Source organism: Mus caroli, unplaced genomic scaffold, assembly GCF_978045245.1.
Source record: "Mus caroli unplaced genomic scaffold, Mus_caroli_1 scaffold_18, whole genome shotgun sequence".
Classification (NCBI taxonomy): domain Eukaryota; kingdom Metazoa; phylum Chordata; class Mammalia; order Rodentia; family Muridae; genus Mus; species Mus caroli.
In genome coordinates, this window is record NW_028227273.1 from 78,991,093 (window position 1) to 79,008,622 (window position 17,530).

The window sequence follows — 17,530 nt, forward strand, 5'->3', positions numbered from 1 at the left end:
TCTCATTCCTCATACTAATGATCGGAGAGTGAGTATGGTTTATTTGTTTGTTTGAAAATACAGGGTATCATGTGACCCAGACTGGCTTCAACCTTACTATATAGCCAAGATTATCGTGTACTCACCCTCCCTCTCTGCCTTGGAGATGGATCTTTTGTGAACACCTACAGAAATTAAAGTGTAAATGATGTGAAGAAATTTGTCTTAGTCTAGTTGTGATAATGTGTAAACTAGGAGTTGGTAGAAATTCCAAGTTTGACTTATTCTCACATCCATTTGGTGCCCGACACATTTGTTTTTTGGAAGTTGTTTAAATATATTTTAATTTAAATGATGCTATTTAGGTTCAACAGTTGCAATGATAAGGGACTTGACTGAATATGCAAGTCTTTGAGGAAGGTGATCGACATATTACGAAATGAGGTTCTTACAGGCTTAGCTAGGCGCTGAATAGACGTCTGGCTATGGAGGAAGGAACGCTGAAGACACAAAGGGTGGTGTTAAGGTCAGAAGAGGTCCTTTGGCCTTGGAGGACTCAGGAGATAGGAGAAAAGGCAGGCCTCTACTAAACTGGGGAAGGACAAACTGATAATATGGTCTGTGAGGCCCAGGTCCTGATTGAGATCTGGGCATTTTCAAATGCCACAAAGAAGCTTTTTAAAATAGATTTATCAAGATTCTGGAAGTTGTGATCACAGGGAGATACTTTAGGAATATGAGGCTTCAGGCAGTGAAGGAATGACACCATTCTGAGACATGGCTTCTCCTCATCCTAAATGGTTACTTACTGGGGACGTCTGGAAAACACTGGACAAAGAGGCTCCAGAGACCCCAAGCAGAGCTTGGACCAGTCTGTGGTTCCAGTTATGTGAGAAGCTGGGCAATTAGACCACAGCTGTCTAGCCTTTCCTTCTGATGGAGATGCCAACAAATTTTGCCCATTGAGATGAAACAACAAAGTGGTCCCCATGGTCCTATGTGCTTAAATGTACCCTACATATTGGCCAGTTTGCTATCAGAATGTGCAATGGCAGAAGAAAATAGACTTGAGACTTTGTGACCCTTGATCCCCAAATTTCTAATAAAAAAAGAACAGAGAGAGCCCACTTTGACTCCGACTGTGTGCTAAGGTGACAGTCCTATGCTGGGATTGCTGCAATATAAATGGGGTGGCTTATTATAAGGTGTGGTTCCAATTTCCTGACCCTTGACAGAGGCCTGGAACTGCTAGGACCATAGCAGAGCCCCCTCCATCACTCAAACTAAGCAAGGGATGTTTCCCAGGACTGACTGTTGTTAATAACAGCTTGTTTGTCCCCCCCCCCCCCCACGCCAGATCCAACAGGGTGGGGGAAGACAGATGTCCTATCATGAGGCAGAGCTGGGATGGAAGGCCGAGACTCCACAGAAACAGGCCAGTGCTGGAGCCAGGCCCAGTGAGCCCTTGGGAAAGAGAGGCAGACCCCTGCTTTCAGATTCATCAGCCCCACCCCCAGCTGTGCCTGAGTCGGGGCGGGGACAGTGGGTGGGGTGCTAGGGAGAACAAACAGGAATGCTTAGGAAAGAAGCTCACCGTGGACCCCACCCCTCCTCCAGCCTGTTCCCCTTTGCCTGGCCTCTCAGCTCACATGTCCCTCCAGCTTGCCCCCCCCCGCCCCGTCCCCTCGGCCTCCCCCAGCCCCATTCCAGAGCACAGATAAAAGTGGAACCTGAGCAGCAAATGTTTGTGGTGTTGCGCCAATCAAGGGTTCCATCACCAAGGTAACGGGCACACTTCACAGCTCTGTGAACAGATGGCCAGTGAGCAACAGGCAGCATATGTTCCCGTGAGCCCTGACACAGGCACAGATGGAGGGTGGGCAGGAGGTGGGCCTGGGACATAACCTGACATTTCCTTGTCTCCCTTCTCATTGGGGTGCATTGTCAGAGGGCACTGACTGAAATTAGCGTTCTGGGGTTGCTGTATGGCTACCAACACCCCAGTGCAGCTTTGGTCTTGCTTAACCAGAGGCCACATCAGTAGCCACGGGAGCCACCCCCGCCTCATTTAGCAGCTGTTGCTTTGCCTGTCTGCGTTTCCAGCTTCTAGTTTATGTGGCTGTTTACAGCAGAAATCACACTTTCCTTTGTGAATAGGATCAAGGGAGAATTAACGGTGTCCTGAGAGGTGGCAAGAACTTAAAAGTTGGAAATAAGGTCTCATGATTGTTGAGTACTGGCTTGTATGACTCAGTGACCTCAGCTTCCGGTGGCTCAGGCACTCTCTGCAAATGCTGACTTTCGTAATGGCCAAATGAGATGTTAAATGTTTCTCTCCATCATCTTGAATATGGGATTTGTTCAAGGGGTCTTGGTAAAGAATCAGTAATACAGGTACTATTGTACGGCTATTTCATACTGGTGTGCTCCACCGAGCCTTCAAGGATACATCTCTAGGTTCCCACAGCCACCAGCTAGCCAGCTCTCACAGTCTCTATGTATCCACCAGGGTTGGTGAAGGATTGGACATGGGGCTTTGCAGCCACTAGAGGTGGAACTTTCTCCTTGGACTCATGACTGCAGAATCTGCTAGCTTTTGACCTAACAAAGCTCAGTGGGCAGTGTCCCTACGACTTCATTCTGTCCCTGGTCTCTACTCTCAGGTCTATTGTAACATTGACTGGATTCATGAATTTCCTGCTCATTTGAAACCAATACCTGCAGGACTTTTCCTCTAGTGACCCTGGCATATTAGTTGGGTTTACTATTGCTGTGATGAAATACCATGACCAGAAGCAACTTGGGGAGGAAAGGGTTTATTTAGCTTATGTATCCTGAATCAGAGTCCACTGAGGGACACCAAAGCAGAATGCACACCATGTGGGTACCTGGAAGCAGGCGCTGTTATCTCCTGGTTTGTTCTTCCTGACTTGGTCAGCCTGCTTTCTTATAGAACCCAGGACCACCAGCCTGAGGATGGTACTGCCACACCAATCACTAATTACAGGCTTGCCTACAGTCTGATCTTATAGAGGTGTTTTCTCAGTCGAGGTCCCCTCCTCTCAGATAACTCTTAACTTGTGTTAAATTGACATAAAAAACTGGCCGGGCCCCTTAGGCAATATCCACTGTCTCTTGCCCACTGCAGGAATGTCAACAGTAGTTATCAGGCTTGAGAAGGGCCTAATAACCTGTTAATATGCCTTCAGATTTCTGTTTCTCAACACACGATAGAAAAAAAAAAACCTGCATGAATATGTTATCAGGAGGTAGACGGAAGAACTCTCAATAGTACTTTCCATGAAGATCATGTGGAAAAGGGGTCAGAGGGACTAACTCATTTTAGTTACTTGGCAGGGACGAACATTCTGTGTCAGTTGGGATATATGCACCTCCTTTAACCCCCTCCCCTCCTGCCCAGTATTGGGGATTGAACAGAGCTGTTGTGTAAGCACGACAAGCACTCGCTGCTGACCCCTTTCTCCTTTTTGAGAAATGGTTTTCCTAAGTTCCCCAGGCTGGTCTTGAACTCCCTCCAGAGCCCAGGCAGACGGTGAATTCGCAATCCTTCTGCTTCAGCCCTCTAACTAATTATAATTACAGACCTGAACCACCAGGCTTAGCATATATATGGGTTCAATTTCTAACACCCACATGGCTGTTTAAAACTGTCTTTTAGGGCTGGAGAGATGGCTCAGCAGTTAAAAGCACTAACTGCTCCTCCAGAGGTCATAAGTTCAATTCCCAGCAACCACATGGTGGCTCACAACCATCTGTAATGGGATTTGATGCCCCCTTCTGGTGTGTCTGAAGACAGCTACAATGTACTCATACACAAAATAAATTAATACCCCCTGCCCCAAACCCAACCCAAACTCAACCCAAAACTAAATACCTGTCTTTTTATCCAGTCTTAGGTGAGCTGATGCCCTCTTCTGGTGTCTGGGCATCAGGCATGCAAGCAATACAGACGTACAGACAAGTAAAACAAAAACAAATTCACCTTTACCAAAAACGAACCCACTTTACTGGTGTTGCACACCTGTAATCCTATTAGGAGGCTGAGGAAAGAGCACTGTGAGTTTGGCCTCTGGCCAAGGATTACAAAAATAAGCAAAAATTTACATTTTGTATCCCCACAAAATGGCCTGTCATAAATTATCTCTTCACTTCCTCCAATATTTTTAGAGTGATGTTTTGATTCCTTTATCATTTCCTCTTATGTGGACTCTGCAGCTAATTCATCTGCTTTCTGTAGAAATTACATTTATCTTCCCAAAATCATAACAACCCAGTCTGAATGTGCCCTGTAAATTATTTCTTCAAACATCACATGGCCAGTAACAGATTGCACTTGTCTTTCAAAGCATATAGGAAAAGCAGAGTTGTAAATCAAAATTACAATAAATTTAGCTTTTGAACTGCCATGTAACTACCTTTACTGGGGGGTCTATAGTTCTTCATTTGGTTTTGTTACGGCTGGGCTTCATTTCAATCTGGGGGACTGTCTTTTGTGTTTCTTCCTTTAAAGATTTTAAGCTGTTTATCATTTTTTTATTACGTGTGTGTGTGTGTGTCTGAAGACAGCGCATCCTTGCCTGAGTTGGCTCTCCTTCCACTGTGCCTGCGTAGGCATCTGAGGTAGGTTCTCAGGCTTGCACCAGGAAGTGTTACCTGCTGAGTCAGCTCACTGGCTCATTTTGCATTTCCTACAAGGCTGGTATGATGATAAAGGAATCTCTGTAGCTTATGCTTACTGGGAATACCTTAACTTTGTACTTATTTCTAGGAAGATAGGTTTGCCTGATAAAAAATTCTCAGTTGACAAGTTTTCTCTTACAATAACTTAAAAAAGTGATTTGTGTGAATGGGCCCGCTTGTCTGCATGTGCACCATGTTCATGAAGTGCCCATGGGGCCGAAGGCACTGGATCTCCTTGGTACTGATGTCATCACAGGCAGTTATGAGATGCTGTATGTGGGTATTGACTGCTGTGCCACCTCTCCAGTCTCTCTTTTGCATTTTGAATATATAAATGTATCATCTATTTCCCAAGACTTCTTAAAAAAATCATTGATAATCTTGGGAGTCCTTTGTATCTGAGAAATTATTTCTCACTTGCTATTTTAAGATTCTATGTTGCTGGCCCTCCTAAGTCTCTCTAGACGTGTCCTGTTTTCTTTTTTTGTTGTTGTTATTGTTTTGTTTTTTTGTTTTTGTTTTTTCAAGACAGGGTTTCTCTATAGCCCTGGCTGTCCTGGAACTCACTCTGTCTACCAGGCTGGCCTCGAACTCAGAAATCTGCCTGCCTCTGCCTCCCAAGTGCTGGGATTAAAGGCATGAGCCACCACTGCCCGGCTGTCCTGTTTTCTTGGACATACACATTCTTTTTTTTTTTTTAAATATATTTTATTACGTATTTTCCTCAATTACATTTCCAATGCTATCCCAAAAGTCCCCCATACCCTCCCCCCTCTCCCCCATTTCCCTACCCACCCATTCCCATTTTTTTTTTTTTTTTTTTTTTTTGGCCCTGGCGTTCCCCTGTACTGGGGCATATAAAGTTTGTGGGACACACACATTCTTATTTGGGGGAGCTTTGAACATTTTCTGTGCTCTGTGCTCCTTCTCAATTTGTATTCTAAGTTTTACAACAATCTTACAGCACAGTGGAGCCTCTGGTGGTTTGAATGAGATGTCCCCCACAGCCTCAGACACTTGAGCACTTGGTCCCATATATATATATATATGGTCTTGGTTTTATTCATACATTTCTTAATAGATGTTATTCACACCTCTTTTGGAGTTGTAAGCATCTTTAAGGAAGTCTTGTCCTATGACTCTGATGCGTTGATTTCTTCTGGGACACTTTATCTATCTTTTGAATACACTACATTTTCTTGATTCTTTGTATGTGTAACTTAATTGATGGAAATTAAAAATGTTGAGTCATGAAATTACACCTCTGAGAATCAGTCTTTTTTTTTTTTAAAGATTTATTTTATGTATGTGAGTACACTGTAGCTGTATAGATAGTTGTGAGCCTTCGTGTGGTTGTTGGGAATTGAATTTTTAGGACCTCTGCTCACTCTGGTCAACCCTGCCTCTCTGGTCAGGCCTGCTTGCTCCAGCCAAAAGATTATATGTAAGTACACTGTAGCTGTCTTCAGACGCACCAGAAGAGGGCGTCAGATCTCATTACAGGTGGTTGTGAGCCACTATGTGGTTGCTGGGATTTGAACTCAGGATCTTTGGAAGAGCAATCAGTGCTCTGACCCGCTGAGCCATCTCAAATCAGTGTTGACTTTTGGGGTTTGAAAGGTATCTTGGTGCTGCGAGTCAATCTGAATGAAAAACCGGGAGCCTTTTATTTTATTTATTTATTTATTTATTTATTTATTTATTTATTTATTTATTTATGTTTTTCAAGACAGGGTTTCTCTGTGTAGCCCTGACTGTCCTGGAATTCACTCTGTAGACCAGGCTGGCCTCAAGCTCAGAAATCTGCCTGCCTCTGCCTCCCAAGTGCTGGGATTAAAGGCGTGTGCCAACACCACCGGTCCCCGGAGCCTTTTATATTCCTTTGGGTCTCATCCTTTTCCTGACCATGTATGACTGACTTCTAAATTTGCCCTTTACACTAGGTTGCTTTTTTTTTTTTTACACTAGTTGAATGTTATGATCCTTATTTTATATGCATGGGTATTCTGCCTGTGTGCCTGCCACATGTGTGCTTCGAGAAGTTCTTGCTGGCTACTCCGTGGGTGCCAGGAACAAACCTGGGTCTCTGGGAGAGCATCCAGTGCTCTTAACTATTGAGACATCTCTCCAACCCCTAATTAATCTTTATCTACAGGTTGTTTTAAACCTTGTGGAAGTTACTTAAGCTAGGGGAGTTGACACATGATGGCCAGCCTCTGTGCCTGCTTCTCAGGAAACCAAAACAGCAGTTGCCACACAGCACCCCACTATTTGGAGGGCAAAGTGTTCTGTTTGTTTGGCCCTGGCAGTCTGAACCAGAAATGTACACGGGGCTGTCCCTGGCTGAGTAACTGAAGTAGAAATTAACCGCACTGTACCAAGCAAGCTTATCTTGGCAGCCAGCTTCAACACTTTGACAAGTGTGATGGCTCTCAACTGGAGATAAGGACATCCAGAGTGACCCGATTTATCTCCTGTGATATCACTGGCCCCCAATGAGTTTTATTAATCTTTATGTGCATCCGTGTTTTGCCTGTATGTGTGTGTTTGTCAGATCCCCTGGAACTGGAGTTAGACAGTTGTGAACTGCCATGTGCTGGGAATTGAACACAGGTCCTTTGGAAGAGCAGCCAGTGCTTTTAACCACTGAGCCATCTCTCCAGCCCTGCAGTGACTTTTTAAATGTAATACCTTTATTAGTCCAAAATAAATTTGCAAGCGATTTCCTTGATAATATTTTAGAATGGCAAGATAATTGATATGAGCAAAGACTTGTTTTTATCTTTTTGTTGCTGTTTATGCTATGTTCTTATAGGCAGAAAATGTGATTTTAGTAAATTAGCTTTTTATTATTTTGTCTGAGGTTTACTTTGGGGCCTAAATCATAGTTATCCTATGAACTACCCACATGTGTTCAAAAAGAATATAAACCAATTCACTCCTCTGTTTCTATTAGAGCACACTTACTTATTAACGTGTTCAAATGAACGTCATTGCTTTTGTTGTACCTGACCTGTTCGCTGCTGGAATGAATGTGCCAGATTTATCTTGCATTTTACTTGTGTTTTGAAATTGATTCCAGCATAGAATGTAAGTGGCTTTTCTTCTCACCCCCTTTCTAGTTCATATTACAAAACATTGACAGATAATATAAAATATTGTTTTCTAAGCAAGAAAAGGCAGTGTGCCTTTCTTTTTGTCTCACTCTGAGGCACCTGTCACTTTCCTTGTAACAGTCAGTCTATTGCTTGTCGGTTTATTTGCTTTTACAGTTCAGAACTGCTTAGTGGCACCTACCTGCACATTTCACGGATTTCTCTGCCCAACGCTGGGTCATACAGTCTCTGCATTCCATGGGATGGAGCTTCAAGCTGAGCACACCCATTTCCTCTTAGAAAGGATATATATGGGTCAAATTTTTGATTCCTGAAATTGTGTTGATTTTTTTTCCCCTACTCTAGGAACAGTGATTATAGGATTCTGGACTCAACATTATTTTTATATAATGTGATATGCCTGCTAAAAAAGGTAAGAGAAGGCTTGACATAAAAAGGCAGATATGATACAGAGGGCTGTCTGGGCCACAGAACAGGACCTTGTCTTAAAGGAAAAAAAAGTTAAGTATGAGTTTAAAAAATGTATTTTTATTTTATTGTGTATGTGGAAATTCTATCACAAGACTTGACTGGAAAACAACGTAAGCAAATGTCACTGGAAAAGCTCTAAAGGTGATAAATATTCCATCAACACTGGCTTATTTAAACTTGTGACTGACGGACGCACGCATTTTATTGACAAGTGTTGGGATGCAGCTTCTGTGATGGAAAACAACTTAGAAATAGACTTTCAACTTAAGAGATCAGAATCTTAATTAAAAGTTACACAAGTAGACAGCAAGGAAACAGGATTTCAAACGGCAGCAATGTTTGAAGAGGACAGTGTTCGAGGGAAGGACCAGAAAAGCCAGCTCCAAACTAGGCAGCAAAGTCATGACAGCTACAAGATCTGCAGACACACTATGCTTAAGTCCTTCAGAAGCAGAAGGAAGCTGAACAAATACAACCGTGTTCAAATGCAGGCGATATACCTATACCTTTCTGGTAAACACAAGAATCTCAAGGAGAAACGCAAGGCCTCTGCACAGCATGGTTGAGCCAGTGGTCTGGGAAACTGTCAGCGTAAAGGTGACAAGGAACATTTTTAGAAGCTTATTAAAATCTTAGACAGGAGCACTGAAAGGATACATCTTCCAGTGACCAAAGTGCTTGCATCTCCTGAGGGAACTAAGTGTCCCCAGAGATGCAGCAGGGCCATAAGGGCCCTGGACAGGCCCAGATACTCTTGGATCCCCAGTGGAGATGGATAAGTACCTCAAAGAGGATCTTACTTTTTAAGCTTAACCCACTATGCTTCTTTAAAAAAAAAAAAAAATCCCTTTTTTTTTTTTTAAACTTATTTCATCTTTATGGGTGTTTTGCCTGCATGCATGTCTGGGCATTACTTGGGTGTCTGCTTCTCACAGAGGCCAGAAGAGGCTTTCGATCCCCTGGAACTGGAGTTTCAGACAGTTGTGAGCCACCGTGTGTGGGTGAGGGGAATCTGGAAGAGCAGACCCTGTTCTTAACCGCTGAGCCAGGTTTCCTCCAAGCAGAACCAACTCGCCCGCAAGAGAGCAAGAATTTATTTAGTTGCTTTTTTTTTTTTCTATCTAAATACTTTGTGGATCAAGAAAAAAAAATAGATGAATACTTACTTTTGTTAGATTTTTCTAATGAAAAAGTAATTTCTGACAGATTGTATAGCTATTAGATATCATGGTTGGTGGTCTGAATGAGAATGGCCCCATAAGCTAGTATGTTTGAAAGCTTGGTCTCCAGTTAGTGGAAAGGAATAGGAGGAGTGGCCTTACTGGAGGAGGTGTGGCTTTGCTGATGGAGGTGTGTTGCTTGGGGGAGTGCTTTGAAGTTTCAAAACCCTGAGCCATTCCCAGTTGGCTAGTCGTCACCTGGCTCCTGTCATATACCCCAACATGATGGACATAGACTCTACCACCCTATGGAACTCTAAGACCCAAATTAAATGCTTTCTTTTGTAAGTTGCTTTGGTCACAGTGCCTTTTCACAGTAACAGAAAAATAAGGAGACATCATGAGTTCAAAGACTAATGATTTGAGGAAACATTTTCACAATTTAATAGTAAGAAAATGTTTGGAATTAGACTCCTGCTAAGGTCAGGAGAGCATTCTCAATGATAGTGTCAAGTGTTCTGGATCATGGAGTCAGGAGCAACCTCTGAAACAAACCAATGGGATATTTTTATAGTTTGTGTAGGAGAAACCTCTGAAAAGCAATTTTTCCTTCCTTTAAAGGGTTGCCCCGGTTGCTGTCCTTGTTGCTGAGACTGGAAGGCAGAGTCCGGGCATTGATCCTGTTTCCACACGCTTCTGGAAGAAACAAACATCTTGGATTAGGTTGGTAGATCCCAATCCGGAAGCTGGCCCATGTGACATATTAACCACTTGGCCCTCAGCTTTAAAGACAGAGCATCTACTGGTTCACTGAGAGGCTGGGAAGGACTTTACCTGTACAGCATCTAGTATCTTCTCCAGTGGTTACGTTCATGCTGTCTGCCCCCTGTACCAAACAGAGATGAACACCAGAGTAAGAAGAAATGTCTCCAAACACCAACTCAAAGAAGTGGCACGGCTCTCAGCACGCATAAAGACGGATTGCTGAGCTGTACTGGAAGACAGAACATTTTTCAGTTGTGACCACCTGTCATTAAATTTTGCTCTATAATTATTCCATTAGATGGAAGCAATTAATTAGGAGGCATTGCTATTAGTAGAAGGAAACTGTCAAAATTGTTTCTCTTGGTGCCAGTTCTGACCATCTGCAGGACATCTAGATGTTTATTACTGCTAATGACTTTGGAAATGGAAATTCATATGCAGATGGCTCTCAGAGGACTTCCTGCCAAGCACAGAAAAAGCAATGTGTGGCTTTTCCAGGGCTGAGCACACAAGTGCCCCAACCCCACAGTGTAGCTGGCCACTTCCTGCCTCTGACAGACACGGGGGTTGGGAAGGGGCTTGGAGCAGAACTAGCCTTGAAGGAAACAGAGTTTCCACATCTTAAAAACAACCCTTTTTTGGTGGAACTCAGGACTCGCTGTGAGTCCCGGCCAGGACAATGCCACATAGTGAGATCCTGGCTCAACACCACCACCACACTTTTCTGTAAGTCTTGCTCCGGGCTTTCTTTGGTACCTGGAAGTGATGGCTTTAGCATGCACTGCCTAATGACCCCTAAAGTGTGAGGGTGACAACCCAAACAGGTGTCCAGATGAATACAACCTTCAGCACCTCTGCTGCCATCCAAGCTCTCACCCCATGGTTTCCTAGTGTGCAGGCCCCTCTCAGTCACCCTGAGAAGAGGGAGAGTGAAGAGTCGCATGAAGTTTACAGCTCTTAATGGAATGTAACACATTTTTCCTCACCAGCTGGGCTAAATAATAGCCAGGGACAGGTCAAAGCTTCAACTCAGGCACCATTTGTTCACAGGGTGACTGAATTGGCCCTAGACTTTGATGTTGACTACCTGTGGGGTGCACCCCCACCCCATCTGCCAGGCCATAGTCCCTGCAGTGACCCTGACGGCTCTCATTCACGCAGTTATGTTATTATTGCATGTTGTGAACATGTGTCGACTATGCCCACGGTGAACACTGCCATTTTGAACATAAGCATTTTGAGCCTTTTCTAACATGAAGAGTTTTGTCTATTTTTTTTCTAATCTTGAAATAGTAACACCTTTCTACTTTATATGTTGTAGAAATGAAAAAGTATTAAAGTTAGGGAAACCCCACTAGGAAAATGTGCTGGCCCAAAACACAAGCCCAGTCATGTCACCAAAAAAGTAGATTGCTTCATCTTTAAAACAACAACAAAAAGCTCCAATTAAGGACCAACTGTACAAAAGAGCACATAAGCAAACTGTGTAACACAGCAGTAGCAGCAGGTGGCCTGTGGACTTTCTTCCACACGGGCAAGGTGCCAAGGAAGCTCTGTCCTTGCACACACACTGCCCCTAGCTGCTTCTAGACTCACCTCTAGCCATTGAGTCTGACATCAATCCAGCACAAGGCCACTCAAACTGGCCTTTTGGTCTCAGGTCCCTAGAACTTTTTCTAACCCAACCTTCACAATCAAGACTGTGATTATGTTTCTATTATAACCCACCCCAATAAAGTGGCGATGTCCTTCAAAGTTCCAAATCTCAAACCAGGGCCCAATGTCTATGTAGTTTTTTGGGCCTTAACTAATGTGGCCAGTGCCACATTTCAAATGGGATTCTCTGGTCCTGAAGCTAGATAATACTCCCAATGTGTCCCGTTTAATGTGGCCACACAGGTGGAGGGTAGCAGCCACTCCTGGAAATTTCCAGCCTGTGAATCGGCCAGTTGTGTAAAGAGATTTTTGCTACTGTTCATTATTCACTGGACAGGATTAACTGTCCAGGATCTGTGTGCCCCGCCCCCAGGGCTGCACATCTGGAACTGTGATGATGACCTCACAGTGTTCTTTTCTGGGTCAGAAGAACTGCTTATTGGTTTTGACTATGTGGCCTTTTCTTTATATGTGTAAACAAAGGCTTTAAGACATGTATGTCAGAAGTGAGATATCAAAACCTTGGTGTTTATGGATGTGGTCACTGGATTTAGAACAATAATCCTAGGGCACCTGATGGAAAGTGTGACATCACTCACTGAGTCCAAGAGTAAGACCTGCATTTTTACTGCTCCATGGAACTGAAGAACCACCCAACATGCATGCATCCAACATGCATGCAAAGTGAACCAACGCAGAGTGCATACAATCAGTCTGTTTCATTAAGCTGGTGAGTTCCAGGGTTCCAAAAAGGCATGACAATGCTGGGCTACAGGACTGTGGCTCAGAATGCAGATAAGGGGCCAGGAAGTAGCCTCATGTAGGATACTGAGGACATAAGAGTCCATGGCTCAGGGAGGACCAAGTCCTGAAGGTGCAAAAGATCCAGAAAGAAGTGTATCTTCCCAGGCCAGGCCACGGCTGAGTCCACTGATGTGTGTGCGAAAGCTGCAGACCAGCTGGGTTGAAAACTAGGAAATGAGAAGACGTGTGACATGCATATAAAGAACTAGAAGAGTAGTGGCTGCTGCCCTGGGTTCTTCACTATGCTCCCAGTCCTCCTTGGTAGTAGCTGCTTTTACAAACATGAATGGAGCAGTGCCCTTGAAGACATCTACAGCTTGGATAGGATTACCTCTGAGGAGCTAGCTGTTCTGGGGACCACTGACGACCAGCCTTCCAGCTCACCCATGGGAATTCTCATCTTAGAATTCTGACTTCTCCTGACCTGTGGTTTCCTTCTCAGGGACAGGCCCAGCAGGTTACCACCATTCTGTCACCTCAGTCTTACTGCCCTAAGACCTGTATCCACTCTACATGTAGCTAAAGGCTGCTAGCCTTATATCACTGTCCACAAGGATACCGTCACAGGCATCCTGGTGCCATGAAGATAGGAGTGGGACAGATGCCATGACGTCTCTGGGCTATTGGAAATGCTGAGTGATGTGGGATCCAGGGTGGACAGACCTCTGGACTCAGAGAACATCTGTCCTAGGGAGCAACTGTATTATTTTCATCTATGATGACATGCTCAATGCTCTCCAGAGGATGTGAAGAAATGAATACCCTTAATGACCAACAACCCAAAGGAGGATTGATTCCCCTAGTGTATCTGAAATATCTATATCCCTGTAACTTCTGCCATGGTACTAGCAGTGAGAATAATCAAATTCTTGTGACACTTTTTCTGGGACAGGATTCTGCGGTATGAACAGATCTTTGTAGGACTGGTGTGGGCTATGAGATGGTGGTCACTGTCCTAAGAGTGGAAGGTGAAGTGACTGAGACTCAGGCTACCCAGGGAAGACTGGCATGGGCTTGGCTCTATGGCACCTCTGGAAATAGTACCTTTCTCAACCACCAACCATGAATCAAAGAATTATAACCCTATAGAGCTACACGTACACAGACTTACTGATGCCAGCATCTGCCTGACAGAGAACAAGGAGACAGGACAGTGCCTGGACACAGTCATCAGACACAGTCTGAGTGTGAAGATTTGAGAACACTGGTGCTATTCTCCTGTAGCTGGTGAGGATGCTAGCCTCCCTAGAGAGCTACTGCCTCTTACTGCTCATAAGTGTGCAGTTGTCATCTGGTCTAGCTCTGAGGTTCTGGACATGGGAATGGGACAATGGCAAGCCAGAGAGGACAAAAGGAAAGCATCCTCTTCCACAGCATACTCGGCAAGCTGGCCTGCTGCTGGCAGGGAAGGGCAGGCTGAGGAAACAGTGACATGTGCAGGGGAGAACCACCACTAGAGATTGGCTGCCTTAGAGGGGCCAACAACGTTCCCCTCAGTACAAGGGCAGTAGCCTGACTTTCAGCCTGATGCCTTGCATCAGAATTCAGGCTGCCCAAACATTACCAGGGTGGAACATGCAGATGGCCAGGCTTAGGCCTGGATCCTACAGGTAACTCAAGTGGCTAAAGCCATGACCAGTGTTACAGTCGGCGTTATGAGAAGACCTATAGATGCTCATTACTTTTGGTGGCTGTTAGCTTTTTTTTTTTCTTGAATTTTTTTTTAATTTTTAATATTTTTTATTACATATTTTCCTCAATTACATTTCCAATGCTATCCCAAAAGCCCCCCATACCCCCCCCCTTCCCTACCCACCCATTCCCATTCTTTTGGCCCTGGCATTCCCCTATATTGGGGCATATAAAGTTTGCAAGTCCAATGGGCCGGCTGTTAGCTTTAATGGATAGCTATCTAGTCAGATAGGTAGCCTTTCCCCTTGCCATTTTTCTGGACAAGCATCTGTCTGGGTCAGCTCAGAGTTGTGGGGCAGCTGGTTATCGTGGCAGGGAGCCCTAGGAATGGTTTGTCCTGGAGAGTTGAGGGAATTTCAGCGGGGCCACCACAGGCCCTAGAAGTCAGTGAGAGGTAGGATGTGGAGAGTACTCTCTGTAGCTAGTTGTTCAAGGAAACGGAAAAGCCAATCCAAGTCTGCAGTGACAGAGCCTCTCTCCCCTGCCCCTTGCCCCCTCCCCTCCTCTCTCCAGGGAGGAGCCTCTTAAAGGTGTCCACAGGAACAGAACTATTGTAAATGACACAGCAGCTTCACCATTTGCTCATGTTCTGTCTACAGCCTGGGCACTGGACATGCGTACTGTTGTCTACAGCCTGGGCACTGGACACACGTGCTGTCAACAGCCTGATGAGGCCCTTTCTCAGCAATCTGAGCAATGTGTAAAGCTGCACACAGTTCACAAAAGTTAAGTCACATTTGCGTTTCCATAAAAGGACAAAACCATAAATTTTAGGTAATTTCAGTCAATTACCAAGTTTAGCTCTGAAGTCTATAAGGGATTTGAATTTAAATACTGATGAGAGGTTCTCTATATATTTAAATGTAAATAATTACATATTAAAATAAATATAGTGTGATTTTCAATACATCTGCACAACACATAAGAAGCTGCACTTCCAACATTATAAATGTAATCCACGACATGGAAGATGGAGCATGGAAGATAACATTACTATTTAAACCCTCTATCCACAACCTTTTGAAAAATCTTTGAATAAATTGTATAAAAAATGAGTTTTTAAGAGATGAACAAATGGGCAGAAAATAAAGCAGCAAGGCGAGACATAGCAGCATTGAGCGAGATCAGTGTTTATCTCTATCCCATTAGGAATTAGGTACGCTAACATGCTGGTTTGTTTTCTGATTGTAACTGTTTTGAAACACAGGGAAGGGTCTTCAGCACATGCCTAGTGTGAAGGGATGCAGTGCCTGGAGCACGCAATGGCTGACGTGGTAGCCTCTTACCTGAACCCTGGTTTCTCCATGACTGCCCAGAATGGCCATGTGTGGAGTCTGTCCTGTAGGAGCTGTAGCCCTGTCTCCCTTGCCTCCCTGTGGGAACATGGGCAACACATCAGCACATGGCCACTCACTCTGTCTCACACTTAATGGTGCAGCAAGTGACAGCAAGCCAGGGGACGTTCAGTGTGTTCACAGCAGCAGAGTGGACCTGGAGGACCTCCGAAGGCCGAAGAAGAGATGCAGCCAATCTGTGCTGGGAGCTAAATGGCAGCCTATGACAGAACTAAGAAGTAGCTTACCATGTGCCTCTGGGATCTTGTTTCTCACCCAGACTCCTTCCCAGAGGCAACAACTGTCAAAGATCATTCCTCCAGCAGGGAGGCCCACTTACAGTTGCTTTAGGTAACACAATGATATGGATGCTTCTCCCTTGAGCATATTCCTGGGATGTGGTGTGCTCTTCTACGCTCCCCACAACTGCATGAACACATTCCTTTTACACTCTGACGTCTTCCTTGGATCACTAACTTCCACTCATATGTGCGACCTTGCACGTGAGGCATCTTTGTTTCATGTGCTCCACAGGAGGATGAGTTCCTGCCATAAGTGCCAATCACCGACTCCGGGGTGGGTCTGGTCACTGTGCATTTGGTCAGGAACCCCCAAGCACAACACATGTATGATATGACCTTCAGAGACTGAACTCCTCTTCTGTTTGGAGGCACTGTGGCCAGAAAGGATAAGGAGCCACGCGCCCATACCACTAAATTCACCCAGCAGTGACCAAGAAGATCACAGCACAACAGACTGATGCCTGAGAGGACCCAAGGATGCTGGCACTTTCCCCAGGGCCACCTCTTGTCTGGGGCCCGGGACAATCCATGGGCCATCTCCTGATCCCATTTTCTTCCACTGTCAGAGCAGTCACTATCCTGATAAGAGCACTTCAAAACCTTTAAAAGCGCCCCAATTTGTAATGGATATAGACATCAACTCTTTTAAATGTAGTATTAAGAATTCTGTACCCAACTCCAATTGACCTTCCTTGCTCTTCCTCCTGTTGTAATTCACCCAAATCAATACCCAGTCCTCCCCAGACCTTACTCACTGAGCAAGGCCTCCTGACTGTGGCTGCTGACAATCGGCCTATTGGGATGCCCATTACTGACACCCTCGCTGCAGAGCTCCTTGGATGTTTAGAGCCCATTGGCAGTGTGGAACTTTGCAGGAACTCCCAAGTACAATAGATGTTTGATATGACCCTCAGAGGCATGGACATGTGTCATGGACAACAGTGAAAGAAGACTGTCCACTGTTCAGCATGGTGGGAAGTGCTGTGTAGATGGCTGAGTGAGAACCTTGAAAGGCATATCAGAAATTTAACATCTTTCAGCAGGTCTCATTTTAGGTCACAGAGCTCTAAGTCATTTTACAGTTCTTTTTAAATGCTTTCCTTTTGAGATAATTTAATTGTGACATTTCTCTCTTCCTTCAAGTCCCTCCCATTTCCCCCTCCCTACTTGCATTCAAATTCATGACCTTTTTTTTTCACTGTTATTCTGTACATATATGTATAGAACATACTGAATTTTTCTTTGTTATGTCCCTTTGTTATGAGAAAAACTAAATCTTAACTTTTGTCAAGTAGACAAATACTACCCATATAGTCTTTAACTGGGGGAATTGTGGGAATTCTCCTAGGGAGACATTAGGGAAAGAGTTCTTTATTCAATTAACAAATGAATCCTTTTTGAAATGTTTTTCCTTATGGGACCAGAATTTAGGTTACCTGACGACAGCCCAGTCATCTTCATCTGTCATAATCTTATCATTCTCTTTTCAGGTAAGTCTACCTGGGCCCCAGCACTTTAAGTGACAGGAAGAGAGAAGCAGCCAGCCCTTG

The 17,530-nt window shown here is 44.4% G+C and overlaps 1 protein-coding gene and 1 long non-coding RNA gene across 5 annotated transcripts in view; one reads left to right on the forward strand and one right to left on the reverse strand.

The window, feature by feature from the left end:
• The first annotated feature begins 1,766 nt into the window (after positions 1-1,766).
• LOC115029719 (uncharacterized) lies at positions 1,767-17,529 on the forward strand. Its single transcript, XR_003835269.2, has 3 exons — positions 1,767-1,826; positions 10,049-10,150; positions 17,471-17,529. It is a non-coding gene; the product is annotated as an uncharacterized LOC115029719 (long non-coding RNA).
• Fam120b (family with sequence similarity 120 member B) overlaps positions 9,358-17,530 on the reverse strand; it is a 60,226-nt gene continuing 52,053 nt past the window's right edge. For 3 of the 4 annotated variants that reach the window (XM_029471055.2, XM_021186471.3, XM_029471056.2), the window contains 3 exons: positions 15,631-15,717; positions 10,262-10,313; positions 9,358-10,123 (listed from right to left, as the gene is read on the reverse strand). In XM_029471055.2, the coding sequence (XP_029326915.1) occupies positions 10,273-10,313; positions 15,631-15,717 (128 nt within the window). In that variant the 3' untranslated portion in view covers positions 9,358-10,123; positions 10,262-10,272. The remainder of the gene's footprint in view (positions 10,124-10,261; positions 10,314-15,630; positions 15,718-17,530) is intronic. The other variant, XM_021186472.3, reaches the window with a different exon arrangement.